The following is a 21,778-nucleotide window of genomic DNA, read 5'->3' on the forward strand; positions in this document are numbered from 1 at the left end:
AATAAAAATAAATTGTTAATGTTAACATTATCTTAGCATTGTACCTTGTGCTGTATTTTCCTGGCAATAAACGTTCATTCCATTTCAATACATTTTTTACTGTTTTATATAAATGCATTCTGGTCTAACATGTTTTTTTTTCTCTATCTCTCTCAGACAACACATTTTAGTAATGATAAAAAAAATGTATAGTGCTACTTAATGGTACTGGGATGATAAAATGGTCGGATGCAAAGTCACTTTCATATTATTTTATCTTTTTTTTTTTTACATTAATGAAAAAGGAACTTGAAAAAAGTCAATTTAACAGTGAAGTATAAAACTAATTTATTTCAAAATATTTAATGCAAAATTTTTATTGAAAAAAATGCATTACATAAAAACAGTAGCTTTTGACTCTTTTCTGAGATTCTGATAGGAATATATTTAAGAATAATTAGCATAATTATCTACTACCCCCATAGAGGAATATAATATTTACACTTATTACAAAGAATACCTTGATTCGGTTGACTTGATGCCACGTCTGAACCCTGGTTTGTGACACAATCATTTCCATTCAAGGATTTTAACAGCGCAAAATGTAAATGGTTATGATGAATCTTAAAGAAACTGACTAACGTTCCAGTAGAGCGATGTCTTCATCTCTTTCAGTCAATAAACTCACAACAGTTGACACCATCTGGTAGTAATTTTTTGACGTTTTATAGGCCTGCAAGGCCAAAAACATCTGACGTTTTTTTTCTGCACCGATGGCCTGTTTGATGTCTGACAGCAGAGAGGAGCACGACAGACCTTCTTTGATGGATGATTGTGGCTTCTGGACTTCACTTCACTGTAAAAATGTCAAACTTAATCAGAGCAAGTTTTATAGATATACAAACGTCTGCATCAAGAAGAGGGTGGCAATCTCTGTAACCCCAAAAAGGGGGACATTTTGCAGGATAAAAACTGAAAAAAATAATCCTAAACCAGTGACAAAGAAATAATAAACATTTCCATTTAGGGATGACATTATGTGTGCACTGCAGAAGTGGCACAGAAGCTGCATCTGAAGTGGCATGAAGATGTATTTACACAGACTGTTCAATGCAGCTCAGAGATGCCATGAATGCATTTACACTGCAGCTACAATACATGTATAATGTTAGGAGATTATTGTGTTGAATATAATTCATACTGAATAGAAATTAAATATGAAACTAAAATCATCAACAGGTGCCGACAAGTCATAAGAGTGTCAATTGATTCACTCATTTGATCAATTCATTAAAAATGGCTGCTTTATTCTGGAATTAAACAAGTGACTTGCTGATTTGGAAAAGCATACTGGTAAAATACTCTTACAATTTATGCCAAAAAAAGATACACCAGAAATAGCAATAGTGGTAAACTAGTATACAGTTTTGAATTTAGCAACTATCTTCATGATTATCTTACTGAATCATTGATTTGTTGAATCATTGGTTATGAACATGAAGCTTACTGTAGTTCTAGACTAAATGTGATCATGCATTTACTCGCTTGTACAAAAACAGCTTCAGTATTCCTCAAAATGAATAAAAAAAACTGTGCTAACAATGCAAACTCAGAATATTCTGCAAACCTGCAATAATTAAATCTGTTAAATAACACAACCACACTTTATGTATTTAATCTCACTGCTGACCTTCGATGGTCCATTTCCACCACACAAATAAGCAAACATGACTTTAGATAAACATTACGGAGCCCCGAACATGACATACAGGAAAAAATATTAGGCTAAATAGTGCGCACGATTTACTAATTCATTTCCTCAATGTACTAAAACATGCACACAATTACTATTGTGTTCCCTCGATTTACTATTTCGTTCACTCGATTTATAAATTGTGCGCACAATTTAATAATTCGAACGCAATAGTAATTTTAGTACATTGAGGGAATGAATTAGTAAATCGTGCGCACAATTTATTTATTTTTTCTACCATGTCATGTGCGGGGCTCCGTAAAACATCACATTTGTATGTTGATTTTTTTATATACAGCTGAAATAAGAGTGTTATTGTTATTAATTTTATTTTGTGTTAGCAAGTCCAGCTCAGGTGAGAAAAAGTAAAGCGAAAGTAAATGTAATGCATTATTTTCCATAATAAGTAATGCAATAAGTTACTTTTTTAAGGGAGTAAAGCAATCTTTTAATGCATTCCTTTTAACTTTCTGCAACACTGGTGGTTAGTATCGATAAACTCCAATATACCTCCATTTTGCCCATCCCCTCCATTAATTTCAGCAGTTCCCCAGTTGAGAAGCACCTTGGTTCAGCTGCTCACTGGGTGGATTCACATCTCAGCTTTAGCTAGAAATATAAAATATAAAAACATTTTATTCATGCTTATTGAGAGAGAAAAAAATAAGCCCTAAATGTCACTGTTATACACTATTTACAAGCGAGATGTTACCTGTGTTCTGCCTGAGAGCCTCTTGCTCCTCCCTGGATAATCATCTCGACATCATCTCAGCTCCATCATGAAAGTTTTTGCAGTAGAGGAAGCCACTGTCTTCTGAAGCACAGCCAGCTAAAGACAAAAAGTACATTTACTTTAATACAAAAGAACAAAGGATCATGGCCTGTTCATTTTGATCCACAAATCCATTTATTCTGGGAATCCACTTCATTTAAAGGTAAAGTTTGCAATTCCAAATCCATGATTTAGAAATAAAACACTTTACCTTTAAATGTAGTGGATTACCATAATAAATGGATTTATGGATCAAAATGAACAGGCCATGATCCTTAGTTGTTGAAAACAATTCATATTTCATCCCCTTTGTTTTTGAAAGTTCAAAAGAGCAGCTTTATTTAAATAAATAGATATATCTTGTAACATTATTCATGTCTTTGCAATTCCAAATCCATGATGTAGAAATAAAACCGACATGAATAATGTTACAAGATATATCTATTTATTTAAATAAAGCTGCTCTTTTGAACTTTCAAAAACAAAGGGGATGAAATATGAACTGTTATCAACACTGATAATAAGAAATCATTCTTGAGCAGTAAATCAGCATTTTAGTATGATTTTTAAAGGATCATCTTACACTAAACTGGAGTAATGATGCTGAAAACTCAGCTTTGCATCACAAGAATAAATTACATTTTAAAATATATTACAATAGAAACATTATAAACTGTTATAATATTTAGCAAAATTGCTACACACACACACACACACACACACACATATATATATATATATATATATATATATATATATATATACGATTAAGTAATATAATACACACACACACATATATATATATATATATATACGATTAAGTAATATAATACACACACACACACACTCGCATACATAAATGTATCATTTTCTTGGATAAATGTGAATCTTTAATTTGCATAGACTTGTAATCAACAGCATAAAAGAGTCTCCATGCACCAAAAGCTAAGAGCGCACAAAAATTCAATCAAGATCCCTCATCCGCTCTTGAACCACTTTAATCTTCCGTTTCCCACCCCTCGATTCATCATCCAGACGTTTGTCATGCTGGAGGGAAAGAGTAGACACGCGACTCGCCTGCAGGGTCAAAAACCAATGAGAGAAAGGGAAAATTAGCCAAAAGATTCGATCACAGTTACGTTACGGCATTTGAGACATTTTTACAGACCTGCACAATGAGCTAATCTCACGAAAGATTTGAGAAGCAGATAAAAACAGATCAAAGGCATCGCTGAAAACCTCGATCGTGATTTATGAGGTAATTCCTTACCATTCATGTTTCATTTATTCAGCAAAAATTCATTTTCTAGGTTATTCACATCCAATTTCTCTGAGAAATGTGAAATCCCTGCCTACACCACTGTTTCTTGCACTTAGCTGTCATATGAATTCAAAAACCCGGAAAATGGTGCACAGGTCGCATGTGGCTACTTTTATTATACTTGTCCTCTTTTGGACCACTGCCGTATACATCGCCATCCACTTTCATTACAATTGAAAACAGCTGCACCAGCATTCTGCATTACATCTCATTTTGTGCTAAACTACAGAGAGAAAATAAAACTGGTTTGCAAGAGAGCAACTAAATGATTTCTCTAGTGATTTAATTCTTGTCTCACTCTTTCTTCCCCAACCATGGTGTCTTCCCTCCCTCTTTTGTTGGTGGTCATCCTGGGCGTCCAGCAGGCTGACTGGTTTCCTTTTGTTTGTCATCTCCATCTCGTATTGAATGCGGAAAAGCTCCATCCTGCCCAGAATGCTCTTCTGACTCTAAAACATCACAATCGTTTTAGCTGACTTGCACTGAACATACAAAAGTATGGAAACAATGAGTTTTTAAATCTTTTTAATGAAGTCTCTTATGCTCATCAGTGCTGCAATATTTGAAGAAAAACATAGTAAAAAAACAATTATATTGTGAAATATTATAAAATGTTGAAATAACTATTTTCTATTTCAATATATTATAAAATCTAATTTATTACTGTGATGCAAAGCTTCAGCATCATTACTCCAGTCTTCAGTGTCACATGATCCTTCAGAAATCATTCTGATGTGCTGACTAAATGCTCAATTATTATTTGTGCTCAGTTATTAATAATGATTCTTGTTATTATCAATGTTAAAAAAAAATTGTTGTTGCTTAATATTATGTGGAAACATTTTTTCAGGATTCTTTGATGAATATTAAGTTAATTTAAATAATAAAACAAAAATTATTATAGCTGTGTTTTACTGTCATGTTTGATCAATTTAATGTAAATTTGCAAAATAAAAGCATTAATTTCCATCAACCCCCCAAACTTTTGAATGGTGGTATATCATGGCTTCTACATAAACGTGAAGCAGCACAACCGTTTCTTGAGCAGAAAATCAGCATATCATAATGATTTCTCAAGGATCATGTGACACTTAAGACTGGAGTAATGATGCTGAAAATTCAGCTTTGTGACAGGAATAAATTACATTTTAAAATGTTACAAAAAAAGAAAACAGAACATAAATGCAGGCTTGGTGAGCAAAAGAGACTTTCAAAAATATTTACATACATTTTAAAATCATATATTTATCATAATAATAATAATCTAATCCAACTGGGCTGTTTTATAAATCACAGTCTCAGAAGAGACTAAATTATAATTTAGTGTTTATTATTACTTGACTTTTATATCTATTACTGTAAAAAAAAAAAAAACTCTGAACCATATGTCCTAATAAACGCATTCATCCAAGAGCTTCAGACCTCATTCAAAAGGCCAAAAAAAAAATAAATAAAAAAATAAAAAAGATGAATTGAGGTGAGCTCACCTAATTTTTGGTGTTTTGGCTTTCTGAGAGGCGTCACTGAGCCAGACAGGAGCAGGACAGCTGGAGCCTGTGTTGGGCGGCCTGTTGTCTGCATGACTTTTACAGGCCTCTTTTCTTTTCCTAACAGGAGCTTGATACACAAATCAACAAATAAATTTGCACATCAGCTCTTTTAAGTGTAAAAACAGGTCCACGGTACAGGAAAACACAAAATGGACTTACAGTTTTTTGCGCCGTCTGAAAGACATGAGCCATGGTCACGGTACGTGCAGCTATCGTAAACCTTAACGTATGGCCTCACTCATAAAGAAAGCTGATTACAGGTTTCGGTGCTCCTAGACCTGAAATACAAGCCCACAGCATTGATAACTACATACTTGCTCTCCAGTCAAATTGTGAATTGCTGTTGTTGTAATTAGTGTTGACCTGTGATCACAGTGGAAGATGGCTCTAGCAATGGCTTGATTGACAGCTCCAGACGCCTGCTGTCTGTACCACTCCTGCCCAGAGAGTTACCACACAACCAGACGGACCACAAGACACGCTACTGTACCTGAACTAAATATAATACACCGCAGGGTTTCTTTACAAACACGTGAGCGTGTACACATCAGTACAGGACATTACTTTCCAGAAAGTTTTGAAATAAAAATATACATTTAATAACATAATATTCATATAAAATATTGTAAAGGGGTCATGATTTGAGAAAAACTTTTACTCAAGCTTTTGATATATAAGAGGTAATCATACTAAAAGAGCATCCTGCTAGTAAGTTTCAGAACTGAAAAAGTCCTTGTTACTGAAATAAAAGCTTTTATTGACACCAGGCCAGTGAACATTGAATGCCAGATCCTGGAACGTGAAGTAATAGATAAGTTAAACTCCGCCTCCACAGAAGAATATCAATGCCTAATTATGTAGCTCCACCCACTTATTTGAACGTAACGCAGTAGTACATATTAACAAGCTACTTTTCAAGCATTTCATGCTCTTATTGAGGAAGTTTTCTACATTATGATATAAGGACAGTAGTACCATCCTGATATTTTCACTTTATGCCTAAATATCATAATTTATTGATTCAGAAATGAAAGCCATATTCATTATAAGAGAAGCATTCATTTACATGACATGATTGCATTGTATTATTAGTGCATTTCTGAATAAATTAATAGATAACTAATTGATTCATATTCTTCCTATATAGTTTGGGAGTGAATAGTTTTTTGTTTGTTTGTTTGTTTAAGAATGTTAAAAACAAAGTTTCTGCTGCATTGAGGCTGTATTTATTTAATCAAAAATACAGTAAAAATAGTAACATTGTGAAATACTACCATAATTTGCTTTCTATTGTAGTATTTAAAAATGTCATTTATTTCTGTGATCAAAGCTGAATTTTCAGCATCATTCCTCCAGTCTTCAGTGTCACATGATCTTCAGAAATCACTCTGATATGATGATTTGCTGCTCAAGACACATTTCTGATTATTATCAGTGCTAACATAATGTTTATATTTTCTAGAAGCATTTTCTATTTTAAGATTCTTCGATGAATAGAAAGTTCAAAAGTACAGCATAATTTAATGTATTTATTTAAAAATGTGTATAAACAAAAAATTGTACTAAGTGATTTTTACATGCATTAAAATTGTAATAAGTAAACATGTCAAACTGACAATCTTAATCTATTATTTCTTGAAGAGCAGGGACCTTCACTCCACTATTTTTTTCTTGCACATCTCTTCCAGACACTCTGGGGTCCATCCTGGGGGGCAAGGGAAGTCCAGTGACCATGACCCCTCGACCATACGTGTCAGCAAAATCTAACCCCTCACTTGCCTTGAAAAACAAAAATAAATGTATTGATATTACTGGTTGGCTCATAATGAAAGTATTTTTTACTGCATTAAATATGTATAGTCTCACCTTTCCCCTTCATATGGTGAAGAAGCTGCCTCCACTGGAGTTTGGGTCATTCACCTTGTCATAATAACCATCATTCACCTGGAAGAGAATCCAATTTCAGAGCAGCACTGATTGACAGCATCTATATCAGCTCATGCTGAGTGAACAATTATTACATGACTGACAGCAATAGTGGTTACCTCTGTAAAAGTGCCTTTACCCTTTGGTACTACAAACATGGGCTTCACATGCTCAATGTGATTGGCATGTCCTTTAGCCTGAGAAAGTGAAGGGAGTGGTGAATAATAACTTTACCTGCTACAGTTGGTGAATGAAAAACATTTGAAACTAACTTTCTTTACTTTTTAAGACCTGCAGAAACCCTGAACTTAGCAAGTGTAAACAAAATGCTGTCTGACTTTCTTCAAATAATCAGCAGAACCAGTTTACAAATCCACCTTTTTCTAATCAAACTAACAGCTTATCACATGAATCCATGGACTCATTTGAACTGAGAAGTCAGCTACATATGTTTTGCATAAGCTGCTGCAGCTTTAAATAGTAACTCCAGAGTTTGGCCATAACGGGATACGAGCCATGTTCACAAACTAAACTGAAACATTTCACACAGAAAACTTGGAATAAACTTGTAGCAAACAAGCCACAAAATACTTTTAAGGTGCTTTTATAGCAGTGATATTTTAGTATCAGAGACATACTTATATCAGTTCCTTTTTTCTATTATTACTACAATTTTTAGTTTACATTTTCATTTTTAAACTTTTTTTTGTTAGTTTTAGTAATTTTGCCAAATTAAAATAAGTTGAAGCTGATTTCTAATCATTATTTTATTTCAGTTAACATTTATTTTATTTCAAGTAACAATTTTTTTTATGGTTTTAGCTATTTATAATAACCTAGTGCTTTTTGTTGTTCTTATTGGACCTTAACAGTCCATGGCCAATATAAATGTCATTTCTCAGACGAAAAATATTTCAATCAGTTTTTATTTTTATATTTTCCATTTTTATTTCAGTTAAAGTTTTGGTTAATTTCAGAATCAGAATGTTTTGTCTGTTTGTCATTTTTAGTAGTGTTTGTTTTTATACTCACTCACACACATATACATACATAAATACATACAAAAATTACATTTATTCCTGTGATGGCAAAGCTGAATTTTCAGCATCATTACTCCAACATTACTCCTGTCTCCAGTGTCACATGATCCTTCAGAATTCATCCAATATGCTGATTTACTGCTATTATCAATGCTGAAAACAGAAAGTTTAAAAGAGCTTTTGATCAATTTAATCAGACCTTACTACATATAGTATTAAATTACTGACCCAAACTTTTGAATGGCAGTTTGTCCCTTTAAGTAGAGGATACTGATGTAACTGAACATCCTTTAATGAAACCCTCACCTTCTGTCAAAGGCTGTGCTCAATTGAACACCACCCAGACCTTTTTCAGTGATACTGACAAAGATCTGATCACACTGGATGACGTGAGGATTCTCCAAGGATACAGAGAAAGGACTGCAGAAAATCAGCAGAGAATTAGCATCCTACACACATCAACTCAGAAAACTCAGAGGGGACAGCTAGAGGAGAAGAGCACTAACATTTGCATTTCACAGGTGAAGGACGAGCGTGAGAGAGTTTCACTGGTCAGAATGATGCTGCGCACTTCCTGTCTGAGCAACTCCTGCACGCTGAACCCCAGGGAAAAACACCAGTAATGCAGCAAATTCCCTTGAAAGTATAAACACACATACTTTCAATCTTTTATAGCTGTGGCATACAAGATTAACGTGCAAGTTTACTTTTTTTCAGCATTTCTTTGTGAACGCTGCATGCACGTGCACCAAAGCAACCAACACTTTTAATGTTGAAGCAATAATACCTCTCAGATTCTTCACGACTGCATAAACCCCCAAGTTTTCCAGAATATGTGCTTCAGTCAAAGAGTACCTTCTCTTTATTGCACGAGGAATCTGAATTAGAGTCTCATACCTTGTTTCTTGGTAGAGGAAGAAGCCCAAACATCAGTCACCTGTTTCTTCCTGAACTTGCTGGATGAATGTGGACCTGATATGAGACAGATTCAGGAATCAGAAGCAGAGAGTGGACCTGAGTGACATACAGTACACTATACCGCTTAAAGACTTGGGGTCAGTACATTTTTTTAAGGTTTAAAAAAAAAAAAAAAAAAAACTTTAAGAAAGCTGAGTTTATTTGAACAAAAACACAGTAAAAACTGTAATATTGTGAAATAGAATTAAACTTTAAGATGACTGCATTCTAATTTAATATACTTTCAAATATAATATATTCCTGTGATGCAAAGCTGAATTCTCAGCACCATTACTCCAGTCTTCAGTGTCACATGTTCCTTCAGAAATCACTCTAATATGCTGCTTTGGAATTTCACATATTCTTAAAACACAGGACAAACATCTTGAAACTTGAAATGTACCATTTTGGAGAAAACGGAAAACGTGATGTCCTCAGACAACTTCATGCACTGATGAAGACAGCATTAATATGAAAATTAACTGGAGCGAACCTTAAACTGCTTCAGGCTTATTCCCGTCTGTGATCTCCTGCTGCCCTCTGTAGGTTCAGCCCCAAACACCAACTAAATCAGAATAAAGAGACAAACATAATAAATATAGCACAAATGCAGAATATTACCAACTGATCATTATTGCACATGTGTATCAATGTTGCACTCATAAACAGAAAATCTTTAAAGTCCTTTTTAGAAATACTCACTCCCTGCTAAATATCCTGTGATCTGCTCCATGGCTTCCACCACAGCTGTTTTAGTTTCAAAGTTCACAAAATCTCACATATGAAGCTTGATATGAAGAGATGGCATTTTAGCGGTTGTGCATGTAAAACTATTTTTTTATTTTTTTAGTCAATATATCAAGGTCACTGATACACCACGGACCTGTGGGGTTTGGTGATTACTCGATTATTTGCCGGCATCTTAAAACCGTTAATGGATTATTCATTTATTTATTATATACATTTATTTAAGATTATTATGTTGTGCTTTGAGCAAAATATTCCAAAGAACTCCAATACTTTATAACAATATTAATTTATAAAGTGCAACATACATTTTATTTTTGCAATTGTGGTAACATCCAGTTTCAATCCTGCAAAATAATATATAATCATTCAAATCAAATAAATGGAGCCTTGGTTATAAGATAATTATTTCTAATATATATATATATATATATATATATATATATATATATATATATATATATATATATATAAAATCTAATATATATACAAGATCCTCCACATCCAGGATAGAATTAATGATTTCTTTGTCAGTGCTTTTCTCTCTCTCTCTCTCTCTCTCTCTCTCTCTCTCTCTCTCTCAAAAAAAAAAAAAAATCAAAAAGAAGCAGTCAATTATTTCTGTTAATAAGAAAACAAAACCATTATAACCAGAACAAAATCACAAAACTCTATAGATATGTTACCAAGGTGAGTCTCATACCATCAACATTGTTGCACAAGAGCGGGACGACACTTTTGCTCTGCACATGTGAACCTTTAAATAAGACATAATGCCTTCATTAATATGGAGCTACAGCTCTGACATTTAAAGGGCCCATATGATGTAGCTAAAAATAACTTTATATATATATATATATATATATATATATATATATATATATATATATACATATATATTTATATAATTTTGGTTGTGTTAATGCAAAAAGCATACAAATGTGTTTTTTTATTGGAATACTAAAAGGTCACCCTCGTTTCCTTGTATAAATCTATTTTACACTTAAACCTTAAATTAATTTATTCATTCTTTTGCAACCACATATTTACATTTTTTTTTTTTTGACCACACTACTCCACCTGATGAAACCATTTTCTCAGGTTCTCTGGTCTATAAAGAAAATACTCTATTTTTCCTGTTTCCATCTACTGCTGAAAAAAAAACATGAACAAAAACTAAATACTAAAATAAAAATTGCATAATTATAATTGTATAGATGTATTGGTATCGAAGTCAGAGTGTGGTTTGTGTGTGTCTACTGAGAAACATGTGTAGACTTGTGTGAATAGTAGGGGATTTGTTCTTCTTTTTCTTATACTGCAAAAAAAAATTTTTTATAATGCATTAAAATAAACATTGTCACTAAGCATTAACATATGCACAACTGAATTTAACCCGAAATAAAGTATGATTAGCATTTATTAGACAACAGTGACATTATGCAAACAAACTGGCACAATCTCAAAATACTAAAAATGAACAAATTACGTTAATGATCAAGACTGATGTTGGTAACAGGATTTATGTCAGTGAAAGTGGAATTTTTTTTGTAATATGTGTAGCTTTTGAAAATGACATACAGGGGTTAAACTTTTAATTTATGTTCTTAAATTCTGCAAAAGACTTTGATCATGTAGTCCTCCAGGCACGAGTATGGAGTGAAGCGAAAGACCACAGTGAGTCCTCTGAGCTTAATAAGAGGAACTTCTCCTTCCCACTGCAGGGCAGAGGCATCTACTGCAGCATTTAAATGCCTTGAAAGCAACCTCACCACCAGTGCCCCTTTAAAGTCTGCTGCCCAGATCAAACCAAATTAATGCCATTTCCTGCATTTGGCAGACTTCCCTGTATTCAGGCTCTGAAGTGTCCAGTGTCCCCATAACAGCTTCATGGGAGCGAGGTGTCTGTCTGTCAGCTCCGGACAGAAAGAGAGGACTGTGGGGAGACCAGGCCAGAAACAGGACCTGAGCATTTTAACTGAACTATGCAACTGAGACACACATTTGATTTTAATTATTAAAAAAATGATATTTTTGAATTTTTGCATTTATTTGTTTATTTGACAATATATATACACAATGGAACAATTTACCTAAAGCATGTCGAAATTACAAATAAATTCATGGCATAAACAAATACATGCTGCTTAAACGCGGTTTATTTCTGTTCATCCAGTCTTGCCTCTATTTTCACTGTTTCGTCACAACATGGCGACGCGCTCGGACGCCAGGCACAAAAACACCGAAATCACACAGGTACTGTCCCTCAACCTGCTCACCGCTGAACATTTATTTTAAACATACCACCATTTACATATCTAACACCGAGAAGGGCTTGCTGAACACGCGCGAAGGGAGCCAGTAACTGTTAGCCGTAAATGCGTGTGATTTACGAAGGAAGTAGCGTTAGCCCGCTAGCCAACTTACGAGAGCACTTTCAACTCACCTTATCAGAATATTAAAGCTAAACTTTGGGCTCTACCACGGCGACTTGTTGTTATTTCTTTCGCTGATATTAAATTGACGGTAATTATCTCTCCGTTTTGCAATAGAGTTAAGAGACTATAAGTGCTGAATGGACCCGCATGTGTGTTGAACGGTGAATGTGGAGTTAGCCTGAGGTTAATCTCTGTAATATTAAAGATTTCACAGCGAGATGGTTTTGGGGTTTAATATTGTAAACTTGAGGCTCATTGGGGGTTTGAGTTACCATATGTTTAAACATAAAGATTAATACATGCCTCTAATGTATGCAACAACAACAACAAAACACTAAGTATGCTTGAATGCGTATTTTAATGGTTTAATTTTCAGAAGGTTTTGTAGTGTAACTGGTCAGTGTTGACGCATTTTCTTTGGCGCAGATTATTAGTCGACACGTGCTTTGAATGAACGCCTCAGTGGTCTTATTTGTTCGTGTCTGAACCCGCCGTTCCCTCTCACTTGTTTAGTCTATGCTGGTTTTTAAGTAACTCTCAGGCTGTGGCTCTAAACTAAGAGAAGTTCATGCATTTGAAAAATAAATTGCTGCCTAGTTAGGGAGCTCACTGGGTTTGGGACACAGCCCCATGTCTGTCTGCAGCACGTGCTGATCTCTCTCTCTTCCTGAATACTGGGTTTGTTTTGCACTTGGCTGTGTTTAAATTTCATATCCAGAACTAGTGCGGGCATCTTTGTTTTGGATGTTATATGTGTCACTTATATGCAGTGATTCGGTGACTAATGTCTTTGCCAGGACTACACAATCTCAGCTTGGTTGATTTAGACTCATCTCCTCACACATGTTTTGTGTTTACGCCGTCAGCGTGCTGAAGTCATGGAGGACATCATTGGGGTCTGTGGTCTAGAAGCCAGAGGACTCGTCGAAGGGAGCAGTTCACCTCCGCATGTGGAGACCCCGTCCCAGGATAACGTGGAGGATTTCAGCGGGCTCGTGAGCAGTGAGGAGGAGAGAGGGGAGACGCCTGGAAGGGAGGACAGTAACCCTGACCCCCTCGATGGGGAGTCGGACCCTAACGCTGAGAAAACCAAGGACCATAATGCATTTGGTTAGTGTTCGCCATTCAAGGAATGTTGTTAACTCGCCCTCAAGTTGTTCCAAACCTGCATACATTTATTTTATCTTCTGAATACTAAAGAAGATATTTTGAAGAATGTAGGTAACCAAACATTTTCTGGGTTTCTTTATAGGTTTTCTGATACAGTGGAAGTCAGTGGGGACCAACAACTGCTTGGTTATCCACATTCTTAAAATCTTTCCATTTTAATTGGTAGACCTGTTTGTTTTTAGACTAAATGTGTGTGTGTGTGTGTTTTTGTGATGGGATAACGACAGTGATTTGTCAACAACAGGTTATTTTACGCGTATTTCTTTTGTTGTCATAGGCAAAGAGGTTTTGTTGCTGATGCAGGCGCTTCACACCTTAGCCACTCCAGAAGAAAAACTTGCTGCCCTTTGTAAGAAATATGCAGACCTGGTATGTATTTGGGGCTAGAGAAATTATATTGCACAACAATGGATATTAGGCAATACTTATACTTGGTGTCCTTACAGAGAGAGTTCACACACACAAAAAAATTATTGTATAATTAAAATGTAGTATATTCTTTGTAAAACACTACTCTTCTTTTTTTTCCATGTAAAGTAATATACAACTCATGTGGTATGAAAAACTAACAAAAACAAGATAAAAGTTTTGATTGGGTAACTGCAAATGATTTCAATTGCTGATATTTCAGCGCATCACTTAATACTAAAGTGCCCTTCCTCCTTCCTACAGCTGGAGGAGAGTCGCAGCATGCAAAAGCAGGTGAAGGTGTTGCAGAAAAAGCAGAACCAGGTGCTGAAAGAGAAGATCCACCTGCAGAGCGAGCACAGCAAGGCCGTCCTGGCACGCAGCAAACTGGAGAGCCTTTGCAGGGAACTCCAGCGCCATAACAAGACCCTGAAGGTAAAGCCACCTGAGCTCACACACATCCGAGATTTGATTTGGCCTTTGTTCAACCAGATAAACATTGTAATGGCAGGAGGAGAACGCTCAGCGGTTCAGGGAGTATGAGGAGCGGCGCAAGGAGGCCACGCTGCACTTCCAGATGACGCTCAATGAGATCGAGGTCCAGATGGAGCAGCACAACTCGCACAACAGCAAGCTGCGGCAGGAGAACATGGAGCTGGCTGAGAAACTCCAGAAGCTCATCGAGCAGTACGAGCTCCGCGAGGAGGTGAGGCAACATCTGTCCAATATGCAAAACGGCCGAGTCCTTCGAGCCCTCAGAGAATTAAGATTTGCAGAGGTTTCATTTGTTGTATACTCCATAAAAACGTCAAGGTGTTTAATCTGTCCATTCATATTGCTTCTAAAATATGTGACAGGACGATGATATTTAATTACGGTTTCATTTCCTGCAGTTTTAAATTTGATTTGCTTAACCCTAAATGGCATGCAGGATATTTTGCATGTTGAGCTCATTCCAAATGTGCACCTTCAGATGAAACCATTATGAGTAATCACTTAAAGCTGCGGTAGGGAACTTTTGACGCTCTAGCGGTTAATAAACAGAACTGCTTGCGTCTTGCGGAAGAACATCGTAGCCGGAACTACTTCTCTCTGTTTATGTCTATGAAGAATCACAAAGGTACTGGGTTACTCCGCCGCGGTATCCCCGAAGCAATATAAAATAGTCAGAATATAAACACTTATTATAGGTGCACCCTAGTGATTCAGGACAAGCTAAAAACACGGTTTGGAAAATGGATTCATGGTGTACTCGCTTATTATGTTCATTTTTCTACATTTTGAACACAAACAAAGTTACGGACCGCAGCTCTGATTGGTTGTTTTTTACCGGGAGCGATGTATTTCTGCAAATGGCAATAGGACCACTGGGAGGAGCCAGAGGAGCTTGATTTTTCACAGATTATCTGTCTCATATTCTACTGTCAGGACATAATGACAGGTTTAACAAATATGTAAAAAATAAATGTTTACAAAAGTTACCTACTGCAGCTTTAATCACATGACTCTGTATGAAGGATTAACCATAAGTTCACTGCTGTTCAAAAGTTTGGAATAGGTTGTAGTCTAATTTAATACATTTCCAAATATATTTTATTCCTATGATGTCAAAGCTGAATTTTCAGCATCATTACTCCAGTCATCAGTGTCACATGATCCTTTGATGCTGATTTGCTGCTCAAGTAACAATTATTATTATTCTTCATGTCGAAAACATTTCTTTTCTTCAGCAAGGCTGGATTAAATTGATCAAAAGTGACAGTAAAGACATTTGTAATGTTACAAAAGATTTCTGTTTCAAATAAAAGCTGTTCTTTGAGTTTTCTATTTCAACAATTTCTGAAGGATCATGTGACGCTGAAGACTGGAGTAATGATGCTGAAAATTCAGCTTTGCATCACAGGAATACATTTGCTTTAAATTGTAGTATATATTTCTATATTTTTTAAATATATTTTATTTCAGGTAATAAAAATGTATTATATGGTTTTATTTAACTGTAATAACCTCGGTATGCAGAGTCAAGCAGCAAAATAAACTGTTTTTGTACCGCTAAAATAACTGGAAGCCTCACACATTGAGGTTAAAATTGCCCTTAAATTAAAAACAAAGTCGATAAGGAAATGTTGCAGTTTTCCAAGCGATTGCTCTTTTGAGGAATACTGTCAATGCAACATTTCTCTTTACCCAGCACATCGACAAGGTGTTCAAACACAAGGAGCTGCAACAGCAGCTGGTGGACGCTAAACTCCAGAGGACGGCTGAGCTGATGCGAGAGGTGGAGGAGAAACAGCAAAGAGAGAGAGAGTTTGTGAGTATCCTTGTCATAATCCTAATACAGATCCATAGTACTTGAATTAAGCTATCCTATCCAATAGCATTTCCATTTATCACAGTAGAAGTTGCTCGCTGGTGTGAGAGCTTCTTTACTCTCTGGCACTTGATTTGAGCCAATCACCTGAGCCGTAAATGCCATGTGATCTGTATTCTCTGTTCAGCTTCTGAAGAACGCGACCGAGTCCAGACATAAATGTGAGCTGATGAAGGAGCAGGAGCATCAGTTAAAGCAGCAGCTCACTCTGTACATGGACAAGTTCGAGGAGTTTCAGACCACCCTCGCCAAGAGCAACGAGGTCTTCACCACCTTCCGACAGGAGATGGAGAAAGTGAGTGTGCAGGAAGTGTTCAACAGAGATCTCTCAAGCTCACCAATGCTGCATTTACTTGGTCAAGAATGTAGTAATATTGGGAAATATGATTACAAATTAAAATAACGGTTTTCTATTTGAATACGTTTTAAAATACAATTTATTCCTGTGATGCAAAGCTAAATTTTCAGCATCATTACTCCATAGTGTCACATGATCCTTTTATTAGTAAAAGAATTCTTATAGGTAAGGGTTTTAATATAGTTGATGATTCCAATTATAACGCTTTCCAACAATGAAATGATTAGACCTGATTGTTTGAAAGACAGTGAATATGGTCTTGTTAGTTCCATACGGAATGACCCGCTTTTGTTTTCTGACGTTAATCAGATGACAAAGAAGATCAAGAAGCTTGAGAAGGAGACCACACTATGGAGGACCAAATGGGAGACCAACAACCAGACTCTACTGCAGATGGCAGAAGAGGTGAGAGGACGAATAGAGCTCTTGTGTTTTTAGACATGAAGCATTTTCTAAATTCAGGTTAACTTGAAGTTAACTTAATCTGCAATTAACCCTGATTCACAAGTCATTTTAACCATAAAAATCAAAAACCTCCTTTGTGAACTGATGGATCTGAAATGCTGATTCTCTTGCTGGTTTTACGCCTACAAACTGTAGCACGCCTCATTAATAAAGATCAGCAAGCATGTATAGTTCAGCAAAGTCTTATAAATAAGAGATGGGTCAAGACTGTGTACATACACGCTACTGTTTCAGGGTTTTTTGTTAAACTTGTTAAATGAAATCTCTTATGCTCACCAAGGTAAAACGTGAAATATTGAATAAAGTGAAATATTATTACAATTTAAAGTAACTGATTTCCATTTTAATACATTTTAAAACATAATTCTTTTGAGGCAAAGCTGTATTTTCAGCATCATTTCTCCAGTCTTCAGTGTCACATGATCCTTCAGAAATCTCTCTAATATACTGATTTGATGCTCAATAAGCAATTCTTATTATTGTCAGTGTTGAAAACAGTTGTGCAGCTATGATACATTTTTTTTCAGGTTTCCTTGATGAATGTAAAGTTCAAAAGAACAGCATTTATATAGAAATAAATCTTCTGTGACAAATGTCTTTTGTAAATTAGATTTTAATTTTGATTATTTGAAATGTCTTTACTGTCACTTTTAGGGTTGGTTATCATTTGAAATAAACATTTAGATATCAAACATTTTTCTTTCTGTAAAACATTTGGCTGCAACTGAATACCTTGAACAAAAATCCACAGGATACATAAAATTGACTCGATTAAAAGCTGAAATAGACCTGCACAATTAAAAAAAAAAAAATTGAGATTTTTATTTATTTTATTCATGAATTATTACTATTTTATTTTTTACAAAAATAACATGTAATTTATGAATGAATTATTCACTTAAGATTTACTTGTTTCATTATTGGAAGAATCTGTGCTTTTGAATGAATCTCTTGAATGAATGATTCAACGACAAATTAATTTTTAGCAACTCCTTTTTCGTCACCTACTACTAGCACAATGTAATCGATAAATCTTTATTTGAAGCGTCAAATGACTTTTTTTTAAAAGGTAATTTACTCACACGTCAAAGGCTTAACAGCTGAATCGTTATCATCTAAGAAAGATCACGTTGGTGTTTGAATCGTGTTTGCGATTTTTAAAACGATATTTAATTAAAAGTGATTTGTCCTGTTAGCTTATCACAAATATTATACATAGCAGTTATTTGCTGACTATCGCAAATGTAGCCAAACACTGGAGCGCTTAGAATAGAGAGGAAGGTCCTGGCAGATCACAGAGTCGGGTCCTCACAGATGAAAAAAAAAACAAGAAAAGATGCTCACACAGGAATCGATAGGCGGAACTGTTGCTTTGGATCAATTAACATTTATTTTTATATTTAAGAATCTGTTTTCAAGTTGCTCTTTTTGCTTGTCTCCAAGAAAACGGTGCGAGACAAGAATTACAAGGCCCTCCAAGGGAAACTGGAGAGACTGGAGAAGCTTTGCAGGGCCCTGCAGAGAGAACGCAACGACCTGAACCAGAAACTCTGTGACCTTCAGGGGCCAGCCAAAGATCCTGAGGAAGAAGGTACGGGACCCCCTGACCCTCAGCCGCAGGGGCTCACCCCAGAGATGGAGAGAGAGGTGGAGGGTTTGGAGCCTGAGACAGAGAAACTCGGGCTTCAGCCTGAGGACGTGGGCTCCACAACATCCAGACAACTCATCGGCGACTGAGCCTGGCCTTCCTTTCTTTCTTTTTTTTGTGGAGGTATATATTTTTGTCTAATAATTATCATAAAATTTAGTGAGGAAAAAGCAGGACATTAGTGAAGACGCTAACTGCTCTATACTTTGGTGGAAAGCACTTTTTACTCCCTGTTTTCTATAATATTGTATTTTCGTAGGAAATGGTCATGTGGTCCCAGACGGCCTCCATGCAGCTTTGTTTCATATGTTTTTCTTTTTTCTCCCCCTTTCTCTGCTCAGCTGTGCTGTGCTTGCACGCTTCTCGTTTCTCTTTAATAAAATGTAGCTCTTCGCTCTGACCTCTAGAATCTGAATAAATCATTTTGGATGCAGATAGTGTTTAATATTGCTATTTTAAAATAACCGTAACTAGTCCACAAGGCAGTCCAGCTGTAGATGACCAGATAACCTTGAGACTTGAGAAACAGGGCATTAATAACAGTGAAGATACATTAACACACTCAGCTACTCCTAGGCACTTTGAGTCCAAGCCAAGACTGGTCCATGACAAGGATGCCTCGACTTTAAAGGAAGATGCATGTCTTATAAATAAGAGAAGGTCAAGACTCCTCACTGCCTGGGACTGGTCTTCAAATGGGAATCTGATTAAGGGCTAGTTTGACTTTGAAAAAGGCTGCTACATCTCCAACAGTTATGTGAAATACTAAGACAGGGTCGAACAGTCTCACACCACTGAAGCTGAACAACTTTCTATGGGAGGAACTTTTATGTTATATGACAGACGAAGAAAAAGCATCTTTACCAGCAGGAAAATGTGTCCCATGCATTTATACATCGTTAAAAGTTCATGTCAGCTTCCCAAGCCCTTTTATTTAAGAGACAGGGTAGTTGTTTTTGTTGGATCGGGATTTTCAAGCCACCTAAAGCCAATCAACCATTGGATTACACAACTGAACTTATCAAACTGTAAAATCAATCAGCTTTTTACCAAAATCATATCATTGACTGACGTCAATTTCAAAAAACCCTCTTTTTATTGATTTTAACATTTCTTAATTTACTAAAAAAAAATTTTTTTAAAATAAGGACATATTGTTTGCTGAAAGGGTGAGATTTGTTTCATTGTCCTGATGCTGCTGTCAATTAGTCCTGATGACCGCTGTTGTTTTAATTGGATTTGTTTGTGTGTGTGTTTTTATTTTATTATTTTTATGGTAGTTCACCCTGAAATATCATAAATTGTCACCCTCATGTCGGTCCAAATCTGTATGTCTTTTTTCTTCTGTGGAGCACAAAAGAAGATATAAAGACTATTTCTACTGTCTGTATGAAAGCTGGTGGGGTTCAAAACAACATCGGACCCCATTGATTTTCATAGTTAGGACAAAAAAAAATATTCTCTGTCATACGTTTGGAGCAACATGAGTACATGACAGAATTTTCAGTTTTGAGGTAAACTATCCATTTTTATTTCATCTAAAATGTACAAGGTTGCATTTTCACTCTTTAACTGAACACAAAACTGACTCAAATTCTATATTTTTGAAAGGGGCCTTGATGTGTTTGATACTGAATATGCTGAATGTGAGTTACCTCTTTCTTTTTTGGACTTTTTTGTAATGAACATGAATAAAATGTCTGTAATTCAATGATAAAATGTTCAGAAGAGCTGGGAACATTCTCAATACTGCTAATGTGAATCTATGTGGAGAACTGAAGTGATGAATGTAGAAGTTACCATGACTAAACATGGCCACACTGGGTCTAGAAACACTCGCACCTCAGGTCCATCACAACATCTGGCTCTGTTCATGTCCTGATCTGAACCTCTGATGCTAACCAGTATTCTGAATAAAACAAAACACATCCAGCGTTTTCATTCAACTAATCCCATTAATCATGTCTTGTAATGGATGGACGGCAAAGTGAAAAGTGTAGGACAAGCCTGTGCTGTTCATTAGAAACATGGGCTGAATGTGTAAAACTCGACAGAATTGAAAGTTAGACCTTCACCAGCTTCCCCAAATTTTGGATAACGATGTTAATGTTCATTACAAGAACATCTCTGCACTTGATTTGCGTGGATTTCCTCATAACAGTTTCACCTCACTGTCAAATATTTTATGATCTCTGCAGAAGTTAAGGTTTGTGAGCATTTATTTTGACAAATACATCTGTAATTGGGGTTAAGGTTTTTTTTTTGGCAATGCCCCAGTTTGATTCTCAGGTTATGCAAGAAATCTACCTCTTCAGGTAAGACGTACTGTGAAAGAGCTTTTCTTTCTCCCCCAGCTCAGCCCGTGACCCCTCTGATTGTACAACGCTCTTGTAGTTCTGTCTTGCTTTTCAATAAAACATTTTGTAGAATTTTCCTTACTGTGTCATAGCTTGTTTCACAGCGTCTTCACATGTCCAGATACAAAAAGTAGATACGCACCGGAATTTCATGTATTTAGTCAACATTTGAAGTGGATCAAAAGAGTTCATCATTGTCCTAAGAGAAGAACGCATTTTGGTTTTAGGACAACTTTGATGAAAGGTTTCGATCCAATTCAAATGTTGACTACTGCATACACACACACACACACACACACACACACATATATATATATATATATATATATATATATATATATATATATAAAAGGTCAAGATTAACAAAATTCAGCAAGTTTGCAACATTTTACAATTTTGTGCACATGCACACATAAACAGAAATAATAAATTTAAAAAACAGGATGAAATTAAAATTAAAGGCCATCAATGTAAGTTAAATCCATTTAACAGAAATACAGTTCTTTGGGCTCTCTGAT

General features: G+C 35.6%; 1 protein-coding gene and 2 pseudogenes across 3 annotated transcripts; 1 reads left to right on the forward strand and 2 right to left on the reverse strand.

Annotated features, from left to right (window-relative positions):
* Window positions 1–568: 568 nt before the first annotated feature.
* LOC128022839 (regulator of telomere elongation helicase 1-like) lies at window positions 569–7,291 on the reverse strand (annotated as a pseudogene).
* Window positions 7,292–7,315: 24 nt separating this feature from the next.
* LOC128022840 (regulator of telomere elongation helicase 1-like) lies at window positions 7,316–10,414 on the reverse strand (annotated as a pseudogene).
* Window positions 10,415–11,932: 1,518 nt separating this feature from the next.
* Window positions 11,933–20,645, forward strand: txlng (taxilin gamma). 3 transcript variants are annotated; one of them, XM_052610185.1, is made up of 9 exons: window positions 11,933–12,301; window positions 13,350–13,593; window positions 13,931–14,022; window positions 14,326–14,496; window positions 14,573–14,767; window positions 16,253–16,372; window positions 16,560–16,727; window positions 17,100–17,195; window positions 18,699–20,645. In XM_052610185.1, the coding sequence occupies exons 1-9, from the start codon at window positions 12,254–12,256 to the stop codon at window positions 18,990–18,992; spliced, it is 1,428 nt and encodes a 475-aa protein (XP_052466145.1). In that variant the 5' UTR covers window positions 11,933–12,253; the 3' UTR covers window positions 18,993–20,645. The 3 variants fall into 3 exon arrangements, with proteins under 3 accessions (XP_052466145.1, XP_052466146.1, XP_052466147.1); XM_052610186.1 differs by lacking the exon at window positions 11,933–12,301 and adding an exon at window positions 12,375–12,571; XM_052610187.1 differs by lacking the exon at window positions 11,933–12,301 and adding an exon at window positions 13,004–13,161.
* Window positions 20,646–21,778: the final 1,133 nt, after the last annotated feature.

This window comes from Carassius gibelio, chromosome A11 (genome assembly GCF_023724105.1).
Source record: "Carassius gibelio isolate Cgi1373 ecotype wild population from Czech Republic chromosome A11, carGib1.2-hapl.c, whole genome shotgun sequence".
Classification (NCBI taxonomy): Eukaryota; Metazoa; Chordata; class Actinopteri; order Cypriniformes; family Cyprinidae; genus Carassius; species Carassius gibelio.